This window comes from Pseudopipra pipra, chromosome 4 (assembly GCF_036250125.1).
Source record: "Pseudopipra pipra isolate bDixPip1 chromosome 4, bDixPip1.hap1, whole genome shotgun sequence".
NCBI classification, from domain to species: Eukaryota; Metazoa; Chordata; class Aves; order Passeriformes; family Pipridae; genus Pseudopipra; species Pseudopipra pipra.
In genome coordinates this window covers 52,816,254-52,837,541 of record NC_087552.1, presented here as the reverse complement: position 1 = coordinate 52,837,541, position 21,288 = coordinate 52,816,254, and the positions used below count along the sequence as shown (strand labels likewise).

At 40.2% G+C, this 21,288-nt stretch overlaps 2 protein-coding genes across 4 annotated transcripts; both read right to left on the bottom strand.

Moving 5' to 3' along the window:
• Positions 1-1,736: 1,736 nt before the first annotated feature.
• Positions 1,737-13,675, bottom strand: LOC135413370 (toll-like receptor 6). Its single transcript, XM_064653022.1, has 3 exons — positions 10,588-13,675; positions 7,998-8,140; positions 1,737-5,283 (listed from the first exon to the last, which is right to left on the bottom strand). The coding sequence occupies exon 3, from the start codon at positions 5,191-5,193 to the stop codon at positions 2,764-2,766; it is 2,430 nt and encodes an 809-aa protein (XP_064509092.1). The 5' UTR covers positions 5,194-5,283; positions 7,998-8,140; positions 10,588-13,675; the 3' UTR covers positions 1,737-2,763.
• Positions 13,676-13,772: 97 nt separating this feature from the next.
• Positions 13,773-19,680, bottom strand: LOC135413371 (toll-like receptor 1). Of its 3 annotated transcripts, none has more exons than XM_064653024.1 (2): positions 19,570-19,680; positions 13,773-15,867 (listed from the first exon to the last, which is right to left on the bottom strand). In XM_064653024.1, exon 2 carries the CDS (start codon positions 15,803-15,805, stop codon positions 13,844-13,846), a length of 1,962 nt encoding a protein of 653 aa, XP_064509094.1. In that variant the 5' UTR covers positions 15,806-15,867; positions 19,570-19,680; the 3' UTR covers positions 13,773-13,843. The 3 variants fall into 3 exon arrangements, with proteins under 3 accessions (XP_064509094.1, XP_064509095.1, XP_064509093.1); XM_064653025.1 differs by lacking the exon at positions 19,570-19,680 and adding an exon at positions 19,221-19,510; XM_064653023.1 differs by lacking the exon at positions 19,570-19,680 and adding an exon at positions 18,416-18,677.
• Positions 19,681-21,288: the final 1,608 nt, after the last annotated feature.

The window sequence follows — 21,288 nt, the reverse complement described above, 5'->3', positions numbered from 1 at the left end:
GGAGTCTCAAAAGGTAAACATATGTCCTCACCTTGCGTGGACACTTCCAATAATCCAACTAGAAGTGGTCAAAAGGGCATGTTTACATTGTGAACACTTTCATGTAACCAGTAATGTAGAAGAGAAATCACGTGCTGGGGTGTAGAAGGAGTACATAAAGGGCATCTTTTTGTAAATAAAGTGGACATTTTTCGGATCACATTGGTCGTTTGCAGTTTGTTCCAAGCCCCTCCGCCGACAAATGGAGAAGGCAGTGTCATGCTGCCTTTGGTGCTGAGGAACGCTGAAACCAGCCTGACTCATCAATCCCAACCGTCCTGAGGAAGAACAATGCTTCCTCATAGAAACTGGCACCCCTGAAGATGTGGAAGACCTGATAAAGTGCCTGATAAAAGGAACCAACAAGTGATGCTACTAATAACTTAGTTAAAGCTGCTAAGCTAACACAGCTGGCCTGGAGACATCTGGCTGACAGTCAATCATATATAAAATATAAAAGCCTAGTCTCACTTTTGAGTGGTAGAGTCTTTAACATACCTTCTTGGAGTGTGTGTGTAGTTTCCCCCCTTGAGTGGGCACACCCCACAAGGTTACTCCTCCAGGCTGAGGGAACCAGATTTGCCCACAGTCATTGATATGGGTGACTAACATCAATCTCCACGTACTAATTGTTTTTGCTAGCTTTTATATAGTTGCTTCAATATTACTTCAAAAATAGCACACTATACTAGTAGTTATAGCTACCTATACTGTGTAGTAAAAAAATTCTGATTGAAGTCTTTTTATTCTAATCACTATCAAAATAAATTTAAATAAATTTTTTAAATGTAAATATATTTGGTTTGCCATTCTTAATCCTGCAGGACAAAGTTTTATACAGACTGAATTACACCTGTGTAAACCATTGACTAAGTCTTCAGACTTTGTCTGAAGCTCCCATTCCCCCTGCAGCAGAGCTCCAGTGGTCCACTGAGGCCACATCCCCAGGTTTAACACCTGTACTTCTGTGGAACACGCCACACAGCTTGCTGTAAGTGGCTGGCTGGCCCACAAGATTTGTGATGCACTTTCAGCAGCACTCCATGGTGCCCAATGCCTCTGGCCACGATGTTGGGTTTCCATGAAGCACAAGTGACATTCAGTATAGGGTAAAGCCTTCCTGACTTGGATTTCTGCAGAGCACTAAGCTCCTCTCTGTCTTTGAACACCTTTCCTCATTATAAATAATGTGCTTTTAAAGTATGGTGCATCCCCCAGCTCCCACTGAAATACTAAGGGTTTAGCAACCCTTCTTAAGGTACACATCCTGACTTTGGAAAGGGGGAGATCTCAGATTTGTTGTTACAGAAGTCAGTAGTCAAAATCCTTTTACCTGAAATTAGATTTAGTAGAGATTTCTAGCTCTTTTTATCAAAGCTCTTCACTGGGAGCCAGGCACCTTGCATTCTGTTGTGATCCTACCCATTTAACCTGAACTGGTAGGTGGGTGCCAGCAGTATTTCAGCATCACTGGACACCAGGAAGTTCTCCTACAACTTCAGATTCACTGTTTCACCCAGCTACCATGCCTGGTGGGTGCTTGGTGAACCACCTCAGTGAGTGTTAAGGATCACATCCTCTTACTGGTTTGCTCACCTCACGTGCTGCTCACAGCTGTGGTCACTGGGCTTTGCACTTCCATTAAGCCATAAGCATAATTATAAACCCCCACATCACCAGTTAAATGACACATGAAATTTAATAACAGATAAAGAATGGGAGGTTTATTGGACTGTCAAATAAGCACAGCAAACTAGATGTCTCCCATCAAAGAAAACACCGTTAGCTTTCAGCAGAGGAGTTATTTTCTAAGGAAACATATTCCTTTTTCACTTGTGTGATGACCCTCAGCACCTGCTGCTTAAAAGAGCAAGGTAATAGAGTTCAGTGAAAATCTGGAGATAAAAGGGTCTCACCTTCAAACATCAATCTTCTAAGTTTTAGAAAACAGGAAAAATACATAACTCAGTACAGCTTGATATGATCATAGAGAAAGCAGTAATATTACAGTATTATAAAAAATTCATAAGTTCAGATATTTACTATGATTTTGAAGACAATGAATAGTGAATTCTATGAAATCATTGACTTAGTAGTTATCTTTGGGCAAGTGGGAATATTTAGTACAGCAAAGGAAGAAAAATATTAAACAAGGATTAATGGATCCAGATTTTCAGCACCTACCTAGGAAACTCTCTCTGTGATGGAGGGAAAGACTTCTAGGAAGGAAAACAGGCTAAAGGTATAGGGATATTGTACCTATGACATCTACTACATCCATGTACAGGAAGGGTTTTAAACACAAATTTTCTTCTTCTTTGTGTTATCTAATTAAATCCCAGGAAGCAGATGCTTACAATCTTAACCCCACAACATTCATGTCAGAACAAAGATTAAATGCATTCCTTGGCAGTCCTGACGACACTGAACCAACCACTATCATCATCACTTTCAAATATGGCTTTCAATGGGAAAAGTACGAAATTTATGCAACACAAAAATAAGGTCAATCACTATGAAAATTTCTCCCTCCCTCTCTTTGTTGATGATGGACAACTACAGATGACCTTTGACTACTTTGACAACTAGAATTTGCAATAGCAATCTCTATATGCATCACAAATACATTTTGCAACAAACTAGCAATGGTGTAAAAAAATAGAAAAAATTATTAACAGAATTTAATGTAAAACAGTCAAATCAGTTATTCACATACTTATACTACTAAGTACATGTAACATCACTCGGCTCCTTATTTGCTTCAATGGCTGTGGGCAGGTTAATATTAATAGCTGCCCTCAGGTTAGCCCAGAAAAGGGCATGCTTGCTCCTCTCCTTCGGCCACTCCAGGTAGGTGCGTTTTGCCATGAGAGCCTTCAGCTTGTGATACCTGGCAGGGATAACGTATGGAGGGATCGGCTCCAGTAAAATCAGGATTAAGCTGTTGGAATTCTCACTGAATAACTTGTGATGGGCAAAGTACAGCTCATAGTGACACCACTCGCTCTGCACAAAGTTGGGAGACAACACAAAGATCGACTTGTAGCTCTTCTCAATGCAGTTAATGATGTTCTCCACAATGCTCTTGCCGGGGACAAAGTTTCTCTCGTGCTGGCACAGTTGTATGCAGCCCTCCCCCTTCTCCAGGTTTGGGATCAGCTCGTTCTTCACCCACAAAGCATCGTGCTCGCTGTACGAAATGAACGCGTGGAACTGCAGAACCGTCTCCTGCTCTTTGGGGTGGTTGTGCCAAGCTCTCCGCTTCGTCTGCGTCCACCGCCACGTCATCCGCACGTACCAGGGCACATCCAGGTAGATGCACAGGAAGGACACCACAGCCACCAGCACCAGCGTCAGCAGCAGGGCTGTCACCAGCAGCAGCGTTGTATTGCAGGCCAGTTCACTCAGGTGGAAGTCCTTCAGCTCCGTGCCTCGCAAGCCTTCCGGGTACTCGCACACGTACGCTGATGGCCAGCCAAACAGCTTCCCCCCTGACCGCCTCTCCACACGGATAAAGTCTTGTAGTTCACAGGAACACTTGAATGGGTTGTGCCCAGCTTGTAGCTCCTTGACCCTTGGGCAGCTCTGGAAGAAGTCAGTAGATGGGGTGAGGATCGAGTTCATCTCTATGTTCAGGAACTGCAGGGATGGGAAGCCACTGCACCCCGGCAGGTCAGCCAGCCTGTTCGATGCCAGGTTCAGCTCTTCCAAGGATTTTAGATCAGCCAGCCCCTTTGGGACACTGCTGATCTGATTGTTTTGTAGGTCGAGTTTTTTGATGTTGACTGGCAAGCATTCAAAGACAGCATCTGCCAACTGATTGGAGGACAGGTCCAACTCTGTCAGAGACACAGCCCACTGACATTGTGCATCAGCTCCATCGTGGTGCAGCAAGTTGTTGCTCATGTCCAGATATTTCAGTGATTTCATACGGCTGGTCATGAAGCTTACCTTGAGAAGGCTCTCAAATTTATTCCATTGCAAAATAAGTAATTTCAGATCTATCAAAGTGCCACAATTCTGGAACAACTCATCTGTCAGGGCATTGTGAGAAAAATTTAAATACTGAAATGAGCTTGTTCTATTGGGGCAAAGCATGTGTGGCATATATGCATCATATATTGTCAAACTGGCAATATTCATCTCTGAAAACTGTCTGTATAGAACCTCCTGGTTGAAATAATAAATCTTAATACGAACATGCTCCAAAGTTAATGCTTTCATGGAGCCATCCAAAGAGATTAACTGTTCCAGAGAACTTAACAAGGGTAGAAACTCATATTTAGTCAGCTCCCCCAGTGATCCCTGAAAAGTCAAATTTCTCACAGTCAAATGCTCCACAGGTGAATACCAAATAAGCAGAAAAATTTGCAGAATGATAGGCCATTGTACATCCACAGTGTCAAGAATGAGAGCTGTTGTCTTGATTTTCTTCAGAAGCATTAAAGGAGGAGAGGGAAAATATTTATAGCTCAAGGTATATATTAAGTTAACTATTTTTAAATTTTCTGAAGTACTCATTCCATCGTACAAGAGGGAAAAACTGAAGTTTTGGTTTGCTGCAAAATCAATGTGGAGCCTCTTTGTATTCAAGGGTGTCAGACTCTGAGGCTCATACAGAGAAAAGTTTCCCAAGGTCAGGAAGACAGTGTGCAGCTGCAAATGTTTGATATACCTGAAGTCTGACCTTCGTATCATTGTGGCACTTAATCCTAGGTACTCCAAACGAAACATGTTCTCAAATTCCTGGCAGATAGGCAAGGCAGTAAACTTATTGTAAGAAAGATCTAAATGTCTAAGACATGCAAGAGTTAGACAGCAAACTTTCAAAATATTATTATGAGATAAATCTAAGTGTTCTAAATTTTCATTAAAAACAAAGACACTAAAGTCAAGCACCGTAATTAGATTATTAGAAAGATTTAATACTTGAAGGTCAGAAAGATAAATAAATTCTGAGATACTAATTCCAGAGATCCTATTATGTGATAAATCTAATACTTGAGTATGTAGTGGAATGTTTTTTGGAACATTAGTTAGCAATCTGCCTGAATAATTTGCAATAAATTCATTTTCCACAGTTGGTTGGATATTATTCCATAGTGTGAATGTAAAGGCACAAACAAAGACATAGGTATTTGTGAGGGGTCTCATTATGCTATCCAGGTTTATCTTGTGTTTTTACAGAAACATAGAATTATATAGTTGTTTTCTGTTCAATATGTCTCACTGTTGAGTCCAGCCCTATGAAAAGAAAACACGTGGAATTTGATGAAATTGTTGAACGGTTGAATTTGGTTTTTTATTGCTAAAATAAGGTTCAATATAAAATAAAAAAATATTTTTACATACTCTTGTTCTAAGTTCTTATCAATTGTTCTTGTGCCCCCCCATTCTCTAATCCCAGTTATTGTTTTTCTCTGTTAAATATAAATTAATTCCTTTATAATGGGAGGAATATAATCACTGGTATGCTAAAAACACATAGATGTAAAGAAATACAACTTTCTCCACAATCTTGAAAAGTACAAAACTGGCACAAGTAGAAAATGCATTTAGGAATAAAGGAGAACAGAACAAGGCCCTCATCTGCTCTTTCTGTACATCCCAAGGTCACACACATTTGGGGACAGAACTTCAATAGAACCACCCTCACAGGAACCGGTGCAAAAACAACCTCTTCAGTCAGAAAAGCCAAAGGATATTCCTCTTCACACCTCAAAGACCCTGGACATGGCCATACACCCCCTCAGGTCAGCTGATCAGCTTTGTCTGTGCTATAGCACAAAGACATAGGGGTCCATTTTTTCCAATAAGCCAAGAATGCTAAGGAGAAATTATGCTGTCCATTGTATTGGGCTTATGTGGTGAAGTTTTGTTAGTGGGAGTGGTTTCTGTGAGAAGCTGCCAGAAGCTTTCTCTGTATTTGATAGAGCCAGTGCCAGCCAGATCCAAGGCTGAGCCCATCAGCAATGGTAGTAGTGCTTCTGGGATAACATAATTCAGAAGGGGGAAAAAAAACCTGGGCAACAGCAAATGCAGCTCAGAGAGAGGAGTGAGAATACATGAAACAACTCTGCAGACACCAAGGTCAGTGCTGAAGGAGGGGGAGGAGGTGCTTCAAGTGCTGGAGCTGACATTCCCCTGCAGCCTGAGGTGAAGGTCATGGTGAGGCAGGCCTCACCAGCCCATGGAGGTCCACGATGGAGCAGCTGGATGCCTGAAAGAGGCTGTGACCTCATGGGAAGCCTCCATTGGAGCAGGTTCCTGGCAGGACCTGTGGACCCATGGAGAGAGGAGCTCACACTGGAAAAGGTTTACTGGTAGGACTTGTGACCCTATGGGAGACTCACATTGGAGTAGTCTGTTCCCTGGAGGAGTGTACCCCATGGAAGGGACCCACGCTGAAGAGTTCTTGAACAACTGCAGCTTGTGGGAAGGACTCACATTAGAGAACTGTCTCCCATGGGAGGGACCTCACACTAGAAAAAGGGGAAGAGAGTGAGGGGGAAGAAGCAGTAGAAATAACATGTGATGAACTGACCGCAACCCTCATTTGCTGCCCTACTGTGCCTTTGGGAGAGGAGGTAGAGAAATTGGGAGTGAAGCTGAGCCCAGGGAAGAAGGGAGGGGTGGGAGGAAGCTGTTTTGAGATTTGGTTTTATTTCTCATTACCATACTCAGATTTAATTGTAATAAACTGAAATAATTTCTGGAGATAGAGTCTGGTTTGCCTGTAACAGTAATGTGCGAATGATCTCTCACTGTCCTTATCTTGCCCACAAACCTTCATTATATTTTCTTCCTGTCCAGTTGAGGGGAGTGACAGAGTGGCCTGGGGGGACATCTGGAGTCCAACCAGGGTCAACTCACCACACTCATGAGTTTTGTAACACTAGTCTGACCAAAAGCACACTAATGGGAAAACCACACCATGAGTGGACACTACGTATGAAGCAGTGATTCCCAGAAACAGTCTGTTTCACTTTTAAAATTCTGTCCCTGTGTAATCTCTTGTTAAATAAACCCCAAAACCCTATTTTTTCAGTTCAAGGTTATAATGTGTGTTAGTCCCTAATAATTTTATTAACTGATATGGAAACTCGACCCTTCCCCTCCAAGTCTCCTATCAGGTTTAATCAAGTTTTCTTTTAATCAAGTAAAGCAAAAATATATGCAATTAACATCACCAAAAGCAATAAAAGAGTAAATCAGTAAAATATAAATCTCTACCTCAATTAAATCTAATAGAGTGGTCAAATTAGGTCTTCAGAAAGTTGTGCTGGGTTGTCTGAGGGCACAATAGAAATCAAGCTGGGATGTTTGGTCAAAGTATGGTATCACTCACAAGAGGAAACAAGACGAGGAAATCTGACCCAGCATCCTTCAAAGAGCAGTTGACCCTGTTCTTCAGAGTCCAGGCTTGTAAACAATCTAACTCTTGAATCAAATAAACTTTGATCTGGAACTCTATGGAGGAATTTCCCCCTGGCCAAAAGGGATGTCAGGAATAAAGCAAGAAATGTTTTGAAGGGAGAAAAAAACAGAAATATATTCTCTGTCCATGCTCCATTGCCAATGAATTTTTATTTATTGTACATGCTATGCTACACGCTGCAACAAGGGACAAGACACAGTGTATAGCACTGAAGATTGCCACAGTCAGAGAGTAAAGCAAATACATCTAGCAAAGCAATATTAAGGATCAGCAGTTACCCCTCCAATGCTGTTTTAGAATGGTATTAGAGTTGGCTGAGAATTAAAATTGCCACACCAAATTATTTTCTCCCTTTCCCCTTCACTGAAATTCAACATACAGATGAGCATTTTCACTGAAATCTCCACATGCAAGATTATCTTCCAACACTGAAGCAATACTAGCACCTGAGATTTGATGAAGTCCAAGATAAATATAGCAAAGAGAAAAAATTATGAATAGCGGAGCAATTATAACCCACCTTTAGTGCAAGGAATTCATCTCCAAGTTGAAGAACCAGCAAAAGTCCTCTGCATAGTCAGTTAATATCCTCAAAATAGAATTTCAAACACATGTAATCTTCAAGATGGGAAATCTCACGAGATGCTAATTTCTTAATAATTACTACCTCAGGAAGCAGAAAGAACAGGATTTTTTTAATCAGGCTACACAATTCTAAGAATTAATAAAATTTCCATACAATGCAGGTATTAAGAGCACAACGAAAGGGAACTTCTAACAGTTCAGACTAAAAATACATTTACTTCTGTAATATTTACATAACTGTACAGTTTAGGAGAAAATAAACCTATCTGCAGTACAGAATATTCCCCGTGGCAAGATTATTTAAATAATTCTGCATTTCTAATTTCAAGTCTGCTTCTGTTGTTACACAGATGTTCTAGAAACCCATCAACTGCATCTCCTCTTTGCACACACAGAAAAGAGGAAGCAGAAACCTCACTGAACTTCTCTTTGTATCAAGATCTCTTGCAGAGCCCTACGCTGACAAATTTTTTTGCTCCACAAGCAGAGTAATTAATGTAACACATTGTAACACAATAGCAAAAGCTTATATCTCAAAAGTTAGTAACAGGGGCAAACTGACACAGTTAAAAACCTTTACAGGTCAGTTATCTTTACACTAGAAATGCCTCAGATAGGTATCAAGGATATCCCACATTGTAGCTTTGTTCAAAAAAATTACAAAAAATTAACAGAGAATATTCCCTATGATAAGAAAGCTGTAATGAAGCCATTAAGAATACGGCAATATAGGGCAATCAGTGGATGAAGGAATCCAGTAAAGCAGCCATTCACTTCAAGTTTTGAACAGGGGCACAAGCCCAGGGAACAAATCAACAGAGCCAAGAGTGAGTGTATTGCAAAGGCAGATGTAAACAACTGTCCCGGTTTTGGCTGGGATAGAGTGAATTTTCTTCCTAATAGCTGGTACAAGACTATTTTGCGTTCAGTGTGAGAACGATGTTCACAACACACTGACATTTTAGTTGTTGCTGGGTAGTTCTTATTTTTAAGACATAGACTTTCCAGTTTCCCATGCCATGCCAGCAAAGAGGTGCACAAGAAGCCGAGAGGGAGCATGGCCAGGACAGTCGATGTGAACTAATCAAAGGGATATTCCATAACACAGAATATCACACTCAGTACATAACTTGGGAGAGGGTTGGCCAGGAGGGCTGATCATTGCTCAGCGATGGGCTGGGCATTGGTCAGTGGGTGATGAGCAATTGTATTGTATATCACTTGTTTCTCCTGCATTTTATTCCTCTCTCTCTCTCATTGTCATCATCATCATCACCATCATCATCATTATCATTACTATATTTTACTTTGTTTTAATTCTTAAACTGCTCTTATCTCAACCCACAAGTTTTACTTTTTTTCTGATTCTCCTCCCCACTGGGGGTGGGGGACAGCAGGGAAGTGAGCGCGGTACTTAGTTGTGGGCTGGAGTCAAACACAACAATAACCAAAACCAACATTTCACTCCTATAAGCCTCCAAACTAACACAACAGCTAAAGATTCAGCTAAAGAACCTGAAAAGCATGGAACTTTATTCTAGATAGCAGTGCTAGCTACGTTTCAAGCTTGCATTAGATTCCTTTGAAAGTTTTCTTTTGCAGTTACCTTTTCAATTTTGTAAATAATTTAATCCTTTGGTTTGCTGAAAGAAAACTGCTATTTTTCACTTTGAGATTGATGACTAAAACTGAACTGAACTGAAATTATTCTGGTTTTCTCTGTGCAGAGAATTGAGTAATATGTTAGAGAAAAGTCTGGGTCATCTGTGACCTGAGACAAGATCAGGGATCATTAATGTTTCTCAATAAGCAGGAAGAGTCTGCTTGTCAGCTGACACTGCCTTGACTCAAAGTTAAAAGAGAAGCTCCCATTTCTAGCCATTCATCCATGAAAAGAAGTAGACTAAGGCACTTGTTGACAGAACAATGATATTGCAATAAAGCAGAACAGTGGCAGTTTTACTTCCAATATAATCCATAAAAAAAACTTTGCTGCATGGATAAAATCAAATACACCATCAACTGTCATCAGAATTGAAGCTAGTGCACATATAGCTATAAAAAGCACCTTTTAGTTGTAGTGTGTTTAATTTCCTTACCACTCTTCTTTATGAGACTTTAAAATACATTCAAATAAACAGTTTGACATGAAGAAAAAATTGCAATGAGTTAAAATAAAACTGATACTCCTGAATACCTCTGTTAAACCATTAGAAACGTTGCATAATGGTTATTTTTACTAACCAATTCAACAAAGTTTTGTTTGGGGCTGTTTTCAGTTTACTGATTCAGTCATTTTGTATGACAGGCAAAAAATAAAAGCAATGTATTTCTGTTCATGCATCCTGAAAAGTATGAGCTAAATACCATTCTTTCCATAGTCAGTACATGTACATTTATGCAGATACTTTGTTCCATTTCTGAATTTTATACTGCTGGGGTTTTTTGCAGATTGTTCTACCAATGAGCACCTATCTTCATGAAAATATATTTCACACTTCTGCTTGTGTGTTGTCATTACTTACCCAGATAGGAACCACAGCTACATTTGGCCAGGTATCAGAAGCTATTCAGGACCAGTACCGTGCCAAAAGTGTGAAGAACCTATCTAACTAGAACTGCAGAAGTGAGCTTACTTGTGCAAGACATGGAACTAAAACATAGTTAGAGCAGACAGACTCATTGAAGCACTTATGAAAAGTTAATTGCAAAGCTGGTGCTTGGTCACACATCTTATCTTCAATTGCAACTCTCATTGTCACAAATTAACCCTGTATGTCAAGTAGATGAAACAAAGGCTAAATGCCACTACCAGTCAAACTGAGCAGACACTGTATCACATTTATGCTCAAGCCTATCTTGCTTTGGCACAAATAGACACAAGGTTCAAAGCTGTGGAAATGAAACTGGTAACACAGAGCCACCTTGAAGAACACACGACTTTCTCACTTTATTGGTTTATAAATACTGCTTCCTCTTGATGAAACAGTGACTAAAAATGAGCAGTATAGTCAATCTCAGTAAATATTTCCAAAAGAAAAACCAGACAAACCAAAGGCCTGAGTAAAAACATGGGTTTCACAGAGGTTTTGAACCTTCCCCTCAGCAGAATGCCTTATCTCCCACAGAGTCCCATTATTTTCCCTTGAGTACCTTTCCTTGCTCTAACTCTCTGCAGTTGATCTTCTGTGATGATGTTTTGTAACACTTCTAAAGCCATAAAAGAGCCCAGCTGTCAGCAGGGCAATCCACATTGTGTCAGGACTCGGTCTGTTGCAGTTTAATTTCCTTTGTACTATACATTACCTAGATATACACAAAAACATTTACACTTCATTTTGCACATTTTTTTAGGTTTGGGAGAGTGTTTAACCCCCATACTATCAGTTTTGTATGTTGATATTTTAATGTACATAAAAATAGCACTCCTGCTAGTCACTGAGCTGACTAGTCAAATGCCAGGAATCTGCTCTGATATGGTATCTGACATGAGAACATATTTACACACTCCCTTTTCCTGATAAGTGGAGTGCATTAGCAGTTCCAGATTTCAGTGCAGAACCAACTGCAGGAACACATCACCAGGCTGCACAGAAAAGGTTAATTACTTTCCAAAACAGATAAAGTGGTTGACGTGATGTGAGACAACACATGGTCCCAGTACAGGAAAAATGTCTTCGTGGATTAAAACTGGTTTTATTGAAAGGTTCGAGAGTATGACAGAGGCTAAAATAATTGTTTGAAATATTCTGATATATATCATTTGAGAAACTCATCATCTCCTGTGGAATCAGAGAAACTAGATGCAATAATTCATTGCATGTGTAGCTGTTTTATCAATTATTTGGTGCATATCATGGAAAAAAAAAAAGCTAATAGTATGTGGGCTTCTGGTTCCAAAGTACAAGTTTTAATTGATGCCTATGCTTATTTAAAGCCACTCTTTCCACTCAAGGATTTTGGACATATACCAGAAACCTGTAATTATATATTTCTGCTTATCATCACACCAGCTACATCCAGATGTCAGTTTCCCAAGTTCTTTCCAAAGAGGCAAGCAAACCTTGCTAAAACCTTCAAGTCCTTCTGGAGGAAGGACTCCTGGTGCACTTTCTGAATTTCAGGGAGTTTCTTTGTCCTCCAGCCAACAGAAGAAGCCAGATGAATTCTTAAGGTTACAAACAACAGGGGATATTATCTGTATTACACAAGTTTCAAGGGCTACTGACTTAAAAGTCTGAGGCTCTCAAAGAAAATTTTCAAGCGAGGCACCACATAACGATCCAGCTATCCCTGCTTCTGTGAACGGGATAGGCAAACCCCAAAGTCGGATCATCTTCAGTTTTTGAAGGGTTAAATGAGTCATACACTGAAGCATGAGTGGGAGGGGAAGGAGGAAGCAGAGAAAACAACATTTGTTTCTACAGTCCTGAATGAAGTGGCTTCAATTTGGTAATAGGCGTTATACTGATTTTGAGGTTAGGTGGGATGTGAGAGCTAAAGGTGATAAATTTGACCTTTCCTCTACAGGTCATAAACAGTCACTCACAGCTCAAGACTTCAAGTCAAGAAATCTCAGCCTGCTTAGACCTCATGCAAAAAGAAATATCAAAATTAATATTTTTTTTAATAATAATGGAAGAAAAGGATGAGATAAAATGCAAACATTCTATACTTAATGAGGATTTCTTAACACCCCTTCTTCTCTCATATTCTTGTTGAAATACATTTTTGAAGGGAAACTTCCTACTTGCTGGTCATCTAACTGTGGTATTTCAAATGATCTTCCCTTCTTGGGGCAAAGAGGAAGTTTGCTGTCATCATCTTTAGCAGCTGTGAATGTTTTCCTGAGCCCAGCTATGCTTTTTTGAAGCTCAAACAGCACAAGTACGGGCAGAGGGACCTACTGTATTTCTATAAAGGAAAGCAAATATCGTGAATGTAGTTTGTGTTTCTAACTCCATTAATAAAGTCTTACCTGCAGTCCCAAGACCTGGCAAATTTTTTCAGCCTCTGACTGGTTATTGCCTTTCTGATCACAACTCACAGCTGTGCTACAAAAGCTGTTTCAGCTGAAAAGGACGGATTCTTTTAAGAAGCATAAAGTAAGATATAGGGGTGAAAACAAAAAAAGAAGAAAGCTGAGAAAAAAAGGCATGATGTAGAGAAGTCAGGAGTTTCTCAAAACATGAATAATGATGAGGAAGGCAGTTCTGTTAATGCAGATAGCCTCCCAGTCCCTTGGGTCAGGGTATTTCTCAGGATCAAAATAGTACCAAACTATCAGAGGATGAGGATTAGAGCTCTGATTGTCAATTCACTGCTTTTCCCTTGCTGCAGTGCCAAGCTATGAGCTCCAAAAGGTGAAGTAGCTCATCTTTCCTTTTTTTTCAGGATACGTAATTTTCTTTCTTGCAGACTAATTTTAGTAAAAGATGTCCTTTGACCAAGTTGTCTGAGCTTTGTGATTAGAGCAGCTCTGCAAACTCTCCATCAGCTCGAGCATTTTTCCACACAACTATGCCAAGTGCCCCAGACTTTTATTCTGCTGAGGAAAAACTCACTACCATAGAGCAAAATCCACATTCAAACTCATTTGTGATTTGCTATCACAAGAGATTTGCAATAAGGTGAGCTGGAATTTGACTAGTTAGGAGGCAACACAGACAACCAGGTAGAAACAAGGATGTGTAACAAAAAGTTAAATACATTGACAAAAAAGGAAAAAAATATTTATTGCTTCTCAAAGATAAAACAGAAGAAAATCCATTAGAAAGATTCTTAAACTGTTTCCCCACACCTGTTTTCATCACTGGATGGCAGGTTAATGTTAATAGCTGCCCTCAGGTTAGCCCAGAAAAGGGCATGCTTGCTCCTCTCCTTTGGCCACTCCAGGTAGGTGCGTTTTGCCATGAGAGCCTTCAGCTTGTGATACCTGGCAGGGATAACGTATGGAGGGATCGGCTCCAGTAAAATCAGGATTAAGCTGTTGGAATTCTCACTGAATAACTTGTGATGGGCAAAGTACAGCTCATAGTGACACCACTCGCTCTGCACAAAGTTGGGAGACAACACAAAGATCGACTTGTAGCTCTTCTCAATGCAGTTAATGATGTTCTCCACAATGCTCTTGCCGGGGACAAAGTTTCTCTCGTGCTGGCACAGTTGTATGCAGCCCTCCCCCTTCTCCAGGTTTGGAATCAGCTCGTTCTTCACCCACAACGCATCGTGCTCGCTGTAGGAAATGAACGCGTGGAACTGCAGAACCGTCTCCTGCTCTTTGGGGTGGTTGTGCCAAGCTCTCCGCTTCGTCTGCGTCCACCGCCATGTCATCCGCACGTACCAGGGCACATCCAGGTAGATGCACAGGAAGGACACCACAGCCACCAGCATCAGCGTCAGCAGCAGGGCTGTCACCAGCAGCAGCGTTGTATTGCAGGCCAGTTCACTCAGGTGGAAGTCCTTCAGCTCCGTGCCTCGCAAGCCTTCCGGGTACTCGCACACGTACGCTGATGGCCAGCCAAACAGCTTCCCCCCTGACCGCCTCTCCACACGGATAAAGTCTTGCAGTTCACAGGAACACTTGAATGGGTTGTGCCCAGCTTGTAGCTCCTTGACCCTTGGGCAGCTCTGGAAGAAGTCAGTAGATGGGGTGAGGATCGAGTTCATCTCTATGTTCAGGAACTGCAAGGATGGGAAGCCACTGCACCCCGGCAGGTCAGCCAGCCTGTTCGATGCCAGGTTCAGCTCTTCCAAGGATTTTAGATCAGCCAGCCCCTTTGGGACACTGCTGATCTGATTGTTTTGTAGGTCGAGTTTTTTGATGTTGACTGGCAAGCATTCAAAGACGGCATCTGCCAACTGATTGGAGGACAGGTCCAACTCTGTCAGAGATGCAGCCCACTGGCATTGTGCATCAGCTCCATCGTGGTGCAGCAAGTTGTTGCTCATGTCCAGATATTTCAGTGATTCCATATGGCTGGTCATGAAGCTTACCTTCAGAAGGCTCTCAAATTTATTCCATTGCAAGATTAATGTCTCCAGTTGAATTAGGTTGTCACATTTTTGAAAAACAAAGTCTGTTAATTCATTCTTTAAAAAATTTAAGTGTCTAAAGGGACTAACAGATGAAGGACAAAGCATATGAATCATCTCTGATTCAGCTATCGTCATGTCTGCAATATTCATGTCTGCAAATATTCTGTATACGTCATCCTGATCGAAGTACAGATCTGTGATTTTAATTTTCTTCACTGTCAGTGCCTTCATAGAGGTACCTGAATAGTCAAAGTCATAGTTTTTGACATCCGACAGTTGAGTGACCCTGCTAATGTCGAAGTATTCAATGGATGAATGCCATACAGTCTGAAAAATATCCATGAGAGCACTCCAGTCCACTGACACATTTGTCAGTGTCAGATTTTGTAACTCAGAGCCTTGTGTGAAATTAGATAATAAAACTACCAATTTTTTTACATTGTCATTTGTGATTTCTGACAATGACAGGCTTTCTGTAGTATTTTGTATCACAACCCAGTCAAAACTAGATTTGGACTGATGTCTATTTGTATATAGGAGTGGCAGGCTCTTGATTTTTTGGTCAGAACTATCTTCTGGAAAACTGTTTGAAACATGTGTAAGGAGTTCATTTTCCACAGACAGGCTGACATGGTTCCAAAAAGTTAATGCAAACAGACACTTGTAAACAAAAAAGTTTCTAAGAGAGCTCGTATTTTCTGACATACTGCTTTTTGTTTCCTTGGAGATGTTCAAAACTTCTCTATCTGTCCATCTTTGTTCTAATCCTGTTGGAAAACAAACAAACAAAAGCAAAAACCAGATTGTATTATTAAGTAGCTATGCAGAGACCATCAGAGCAATAGATTTTTTTATGGTTCCAATTTCTCATTTTTCCCTTTGACTCAAAAAGCAATGAAGGTGCCTACTATCATTCAGGAGAGACATTATTTATTAACAGAACACCACTGAAATTTTCATTTGGTAAATATGTTGTATTTAATACATAATGAGTCAGTTTCTTAGAAAGCATGTCTGATTTCATAGCTGACTAAAATTTGCTGCTTACTTACAGAATTACTGCTGTGATTCAATGTATTATGAAGGTTTCCCACAACTGTGCAATATACTTTGATTAGAAAGCACATTAAGTGAGATTCTCTCCTGAAATACGTGAACTAGACTCAGAGACATTATTTTAAAATGCACTTGTGACTATAAAACTTGGACTGAAACTTAGGATGGAGGTTCAAGAGTCTGAATCAAAATCTGGATGTCTTTAGGTAGCTGAGATTGGATCCTCAGTGCTTATTTTAACTGGGAAAACTGGAGCAAGGGTAGAATGTTCTCTATGTTATGCCATGAGAAAGTCCAGAGAAAAGTTTGCTTCTTGTCTGAGGTTGAGCATTTCCTGAATTTAGACTCTGAAAGTGGGGTATCCACTCGTCTAGTTTGTCAGGTGTACACAGAGGACACCAAACACACACTGGGAATATCTGCATGCTAAACAAAAATATACCAGTCGTAGAACCTCTGTACACAGAATCCAGCCCTGACCTAAGGTCACTGACCTCAAATGTCCCTGTTGTGAAAGAAGGGCTAATTTAAACACAATTTAGTGGGAAAAAACATCATAACCATGGGTTTACTTTGATTTTCCTAATGGAGGTCACTTTTTCTTTCTGAATGTAGGAGCTTAGGGTAGCCAGCCTCCCTTTAAGTCAGTAGCTGTGAATGCTGCCTTAAATCTCCTTTTAGATATTGCCATAACTCCATCAGACCACCCTTCCGAAAGAGGAACTGATAAGAACTTAGTTAGCACTTTCACACACGTAAATCTTGATTGAAAGTTGTTTTCTGGATTTCTGAAATTCTTTTATTTCCCCTTTTCCCTTTTACCATCCCACTACTTTCTTATCATAATTATTGCCTGAAGCTTTCCACAGTACACAGTAATGACTGCAGTGGCTTTCAACCTTCTCTTGATATTAAAATGGCTAAATTGTGAGTATATATTTTGAGTGGCTCTACATGAGACAGAAATAGCTATCACTTGTTGGACTAAATTTACAACCTCAAGGACTACATCCTCTGTGCCATTAACCATTTCACAAGTTTTCTCAGAATGACATTAATGGGTGTAAAATATACATTCTCCTCGATCTAAAACAACCTATATTATGAAATCTCAACAGTACAACAGCAACAAAAAAAAAAAAGTCCACTGAGTTCTTTTGTAAAGAATGTATTAAACTAGGTTTGGAAATCATCTAAAAATAGTCGAATAATATGGCAAAACTTTTCCAGCCTTTTTCAGATTTTCATTTGGAAAAATTATATTCGTCGTAGCCCTTAATAGGGATGTGGCCATCCTCTATCCTATTCTTCTGATTGTTTGGGCAATTCTACTAATGTATAAACAAATAAAACATGTAGCTTCAAGAGAAATTAAAAAAAAAAAATCTACCTTTAAATCATTATTCCTTCTTGGGATAAATTTTCAGTAATATCCAAGGACTAGATGAGAGAAAGATATGATTCATCCATATTTTTATTTTCTTTCTCATTCCTATATCCTGGCATTCAGTCAAATTATTTACGAGTACCTTCAAACTTCCTTTAGAATATCCTATGAAGCAACAGAATTAAAAACTGTTATAACACATAACCTGTGATCCGGGGGCTAATAATGGAGAAATTATCCTTTAGAGTCATATTCCTTTTAATTCACAAGTGTCCTCAAGTCTTCAAACTTGACAAAAAGTACTTGCTATTAAGAAAAGCAACCCAGGAGGGTATGCAAACAAGATCACAGTAAGAAATTGTCCTGTTGTTTAAAGAGCGAGAGAAGAGATCAAAACTGAGGTTTTAAGAGTTTTTCCAATATAAAATTGGTATAAACTGACTAAACTTTTGTATAAGAAATGTACAGAATATATTGAGCTATGAGGGTTCAATATTAAGATATGCACTTCACAAGTTATCACCATAACACAAAACTCTAGTGTTACAAGTATGCCTTTCACAAGGATGAAATATATTATCAAGTTAGACCCATTCCTGAACTGTACAAAAGCTATTTTCATTAATTCACTGTGACCCCCTTAACTGTGGGTGTAGTGCTAATACAAAGAGATTGCTATTTGGTCAGCTTCTTTGAATAAATGTACTGAACATAAGCAACTTTACCCTCATTTCTTACCCACACACTTGAAAGTACACCATAAACTTGCTAATAACCCTCTATGGAAAACTTGGGTCATTTTCAAATAAGATGCAAAATAGAAAACAGTTCTAGCTAACCACATAAAATCAGTAAAATGAAAATTTGCTCACCAGAAATCCCTGCTCTCCGAAAAAGCAGAAAATGTACTCAGGAAAAGACAAAAAGAAAACTTCCTGTAATTCTATCCTACTGAGTAACAATATTTAGGAACGCCCAAACTTTTTATACAAATGTTTGTGCCATCTACTGACAGCTTGTAAAATGGCATTTGCTTTCCTCCAGACGTATTTTCCACATACAGCACTACTGTAATAACCATATTATTCAATTATTATTGAACTATGTGTTTTCGTGCTTTGCAATAGATTAAACAGGGGAAAATTAATCTTTTTACCAACTTCCTGTCTTTTTATGAAAATATAAATTAATATGAAAATTAATATGAAAATTAATATGAAAATTAATATGAAAATAAGTACTTTGAGCGAGTTTTACACTGAAATTCAAACATCTCCTCTGAACTTAATAATGATCTAAGTTTACATGCATTATTGTGATTTTTTTTCCATTTTGATATACCGATTCAGTTGTCAAGTTATTATCAAGGCTGGTTTATAAAAGTACCATTTGTCTTAGTTTAATTTACATTTAATGGGAATGGAAAAATAATCTCTCTCCTGCTCCAGCAGTGTTGTGATTGGGTTAAACAGAGGACACAGAAACAGTGGGTAGGGTTTGGTTTTCGTTGGGTTTTTTTAATTAAAACAGAGCAGTGACTTCAGTATTGAATGCCCAAACACAGGGTTATTGTCCCAGCAAAGACATAAACCAGCCTTTCTTTATTTCTGCATAATGTTGGTCAGAAATTCTACCATAGCTGAGATCTAAATATAGAACTGCCACAATACAACCTACCTTACTGGGTTAGCATACCACAACTCATTCATGATTTAACACTTCAATGATTCAATGGTCTTGTACAGAATCCACAAAACTGACAGTGCAAGATCCACGTTACAGTCAAAATTACCATCTCTCATGGGTAAAACAATCTCCAGCTATCATGATTCCCCTATGATGCCACCCTTCCATAAGCTCCACTGAAAAGCAGAGGGAAATCCATAAGACCACTCTAGATTTCATTTTCAATAAATACATCTAACACTAATAAATTAAAATTCTCTGACACTTAAATTCTCACTGGAAGACCCTCAAAAGAAACGTATTACTTAGGGATACAAATATTTGTTCTGCTACCACCTACCTTAATGAGAAACTTCAGAGACTTTTTCCTGATAAGCGTGTAAGTCACACATCATGACAGGTATTTGTAATGCACGCTTCTGAAAACTGTGGCTTTATTTTGTGGCCTCCTATAGTATCTCTCCTCAGTGATTCACAACATGTTATTTTGCCTCCTGTGGCAACGGTAATTTTTTTCTTTGGCAGACTACTGACAAAAATGATAAATTGTGGAACTGCTTTTATCATCCTAAAGGACATGCTTCGCCTTAACATAAAGTGGTAAAAAGAGGAAGGGGTATGAGGAACTACAGAGATAAAAAACACAGGTTGTTGGGCAAGAGCCTGCAAACCCTTTGCTCAACCCAGTATTTCTTTGGTGGCTGCAGGTACCCAGTGTCAACACCAACTGACTGGAAATGTGTGCATGTACCACCCAGCTTCTGTCAGAGGCATTTCCTGTAAACACAGTGATAACGAGGGTGCAAAGCAGCATCTGAAAAGCTAAATCTCAGTTGTTTAATTCTGTAACCCCATGCATCGGTAGGTGCTCCTTTTGAGGAAGGATTAAACTTTCTAAAAAGGATACAATAAATTTTGATGCCAGCTCAGTGACTAGACTCATTGAAACTTAAAATGCCCCAGTATGAACATTATCAGTTTGGCCATAACAAATTATCTAGCACACAGTTGAATAACCACAACTGGCTAAGGGGCTGGGCACAAAGGGTTATAGTCAATATGGAGTAACATCAGGCTGGCAACCTGTCTCTAGTGGGGTTCAGCAGGGCTGCATCTTAGGCCCTGTGCTCTTCAACATCTTAATTAATGACCTGGATGCAGGACTCAAAAGAATACTGTTTGCTGATGACACTAAGCTACTTGGGAGGAGTTGTTGACTCCCTCCAGGGCAGATAGGCCCTGCAGAGAGACCTCAACAAATTAGAGAGATGGGCAATCACCAGCCATATGAAGGTGCTGGATTCTGCACTGGGGACAGGGTGATCCTGGTTGTATTTATAGAGTAGGGAACAAGAGGCTGGAGAGCTGTGCTGAAGAAAGGGACCTGGGGGTCCTAGTCAATGGCAAGTTGAATTTGAGTCAGCAGTGCCCTGGCAGCCAGGAGGGCCAACTGCGTCCGGGGGGGGGGGGGGCATCAGGCAAAGCATCACCAGCTGGTCGAGGGAGGGGATTGTTCCGCTCTGCTCTGCAGTGATGAGGCCTCACCTTGAATATTGTGTGCAGTTTTGGGCACCACAGTAAAAGGATATGAAGCTATGAGAGTGTCCAAAGGAGGGCAATGAGGATGGTGAAGGGACTGGATGGGAAGCCATGTGAGGAGCAGATGAGATCACTTAGTTTGTTCAGCCTGGAGGAGACTGAAGGGAAACCTCATTGTGGTCTTCAACATCCTCAGGAGGCAAAGCAGAGGGGCAGGTACTGACCAGCGACAGGACTCGAGGAAACGGCATCAAGCTGAGTCAGGCAAGATTTAGGTTAGATATGAGTAAAAGGTTTTTCACCCAGGGACTGGTTGAGCACTGGGACAGGCTCCCCGGGGAAGTGGTCACAGCATCAAGACCGACAGAGTTCAAGAACAATGCTTGAACAAGTTCAAGCTGAGTTCAAGTTGCACGACGCTCTCAGGCACATGGTGTGATTCTTGGGGGGGTCCTGTGCAGGGTCTGGAGTTGGACTCGATGATCCTGATGGGTTCCTTCTAATTCAGCATATTCTGTGA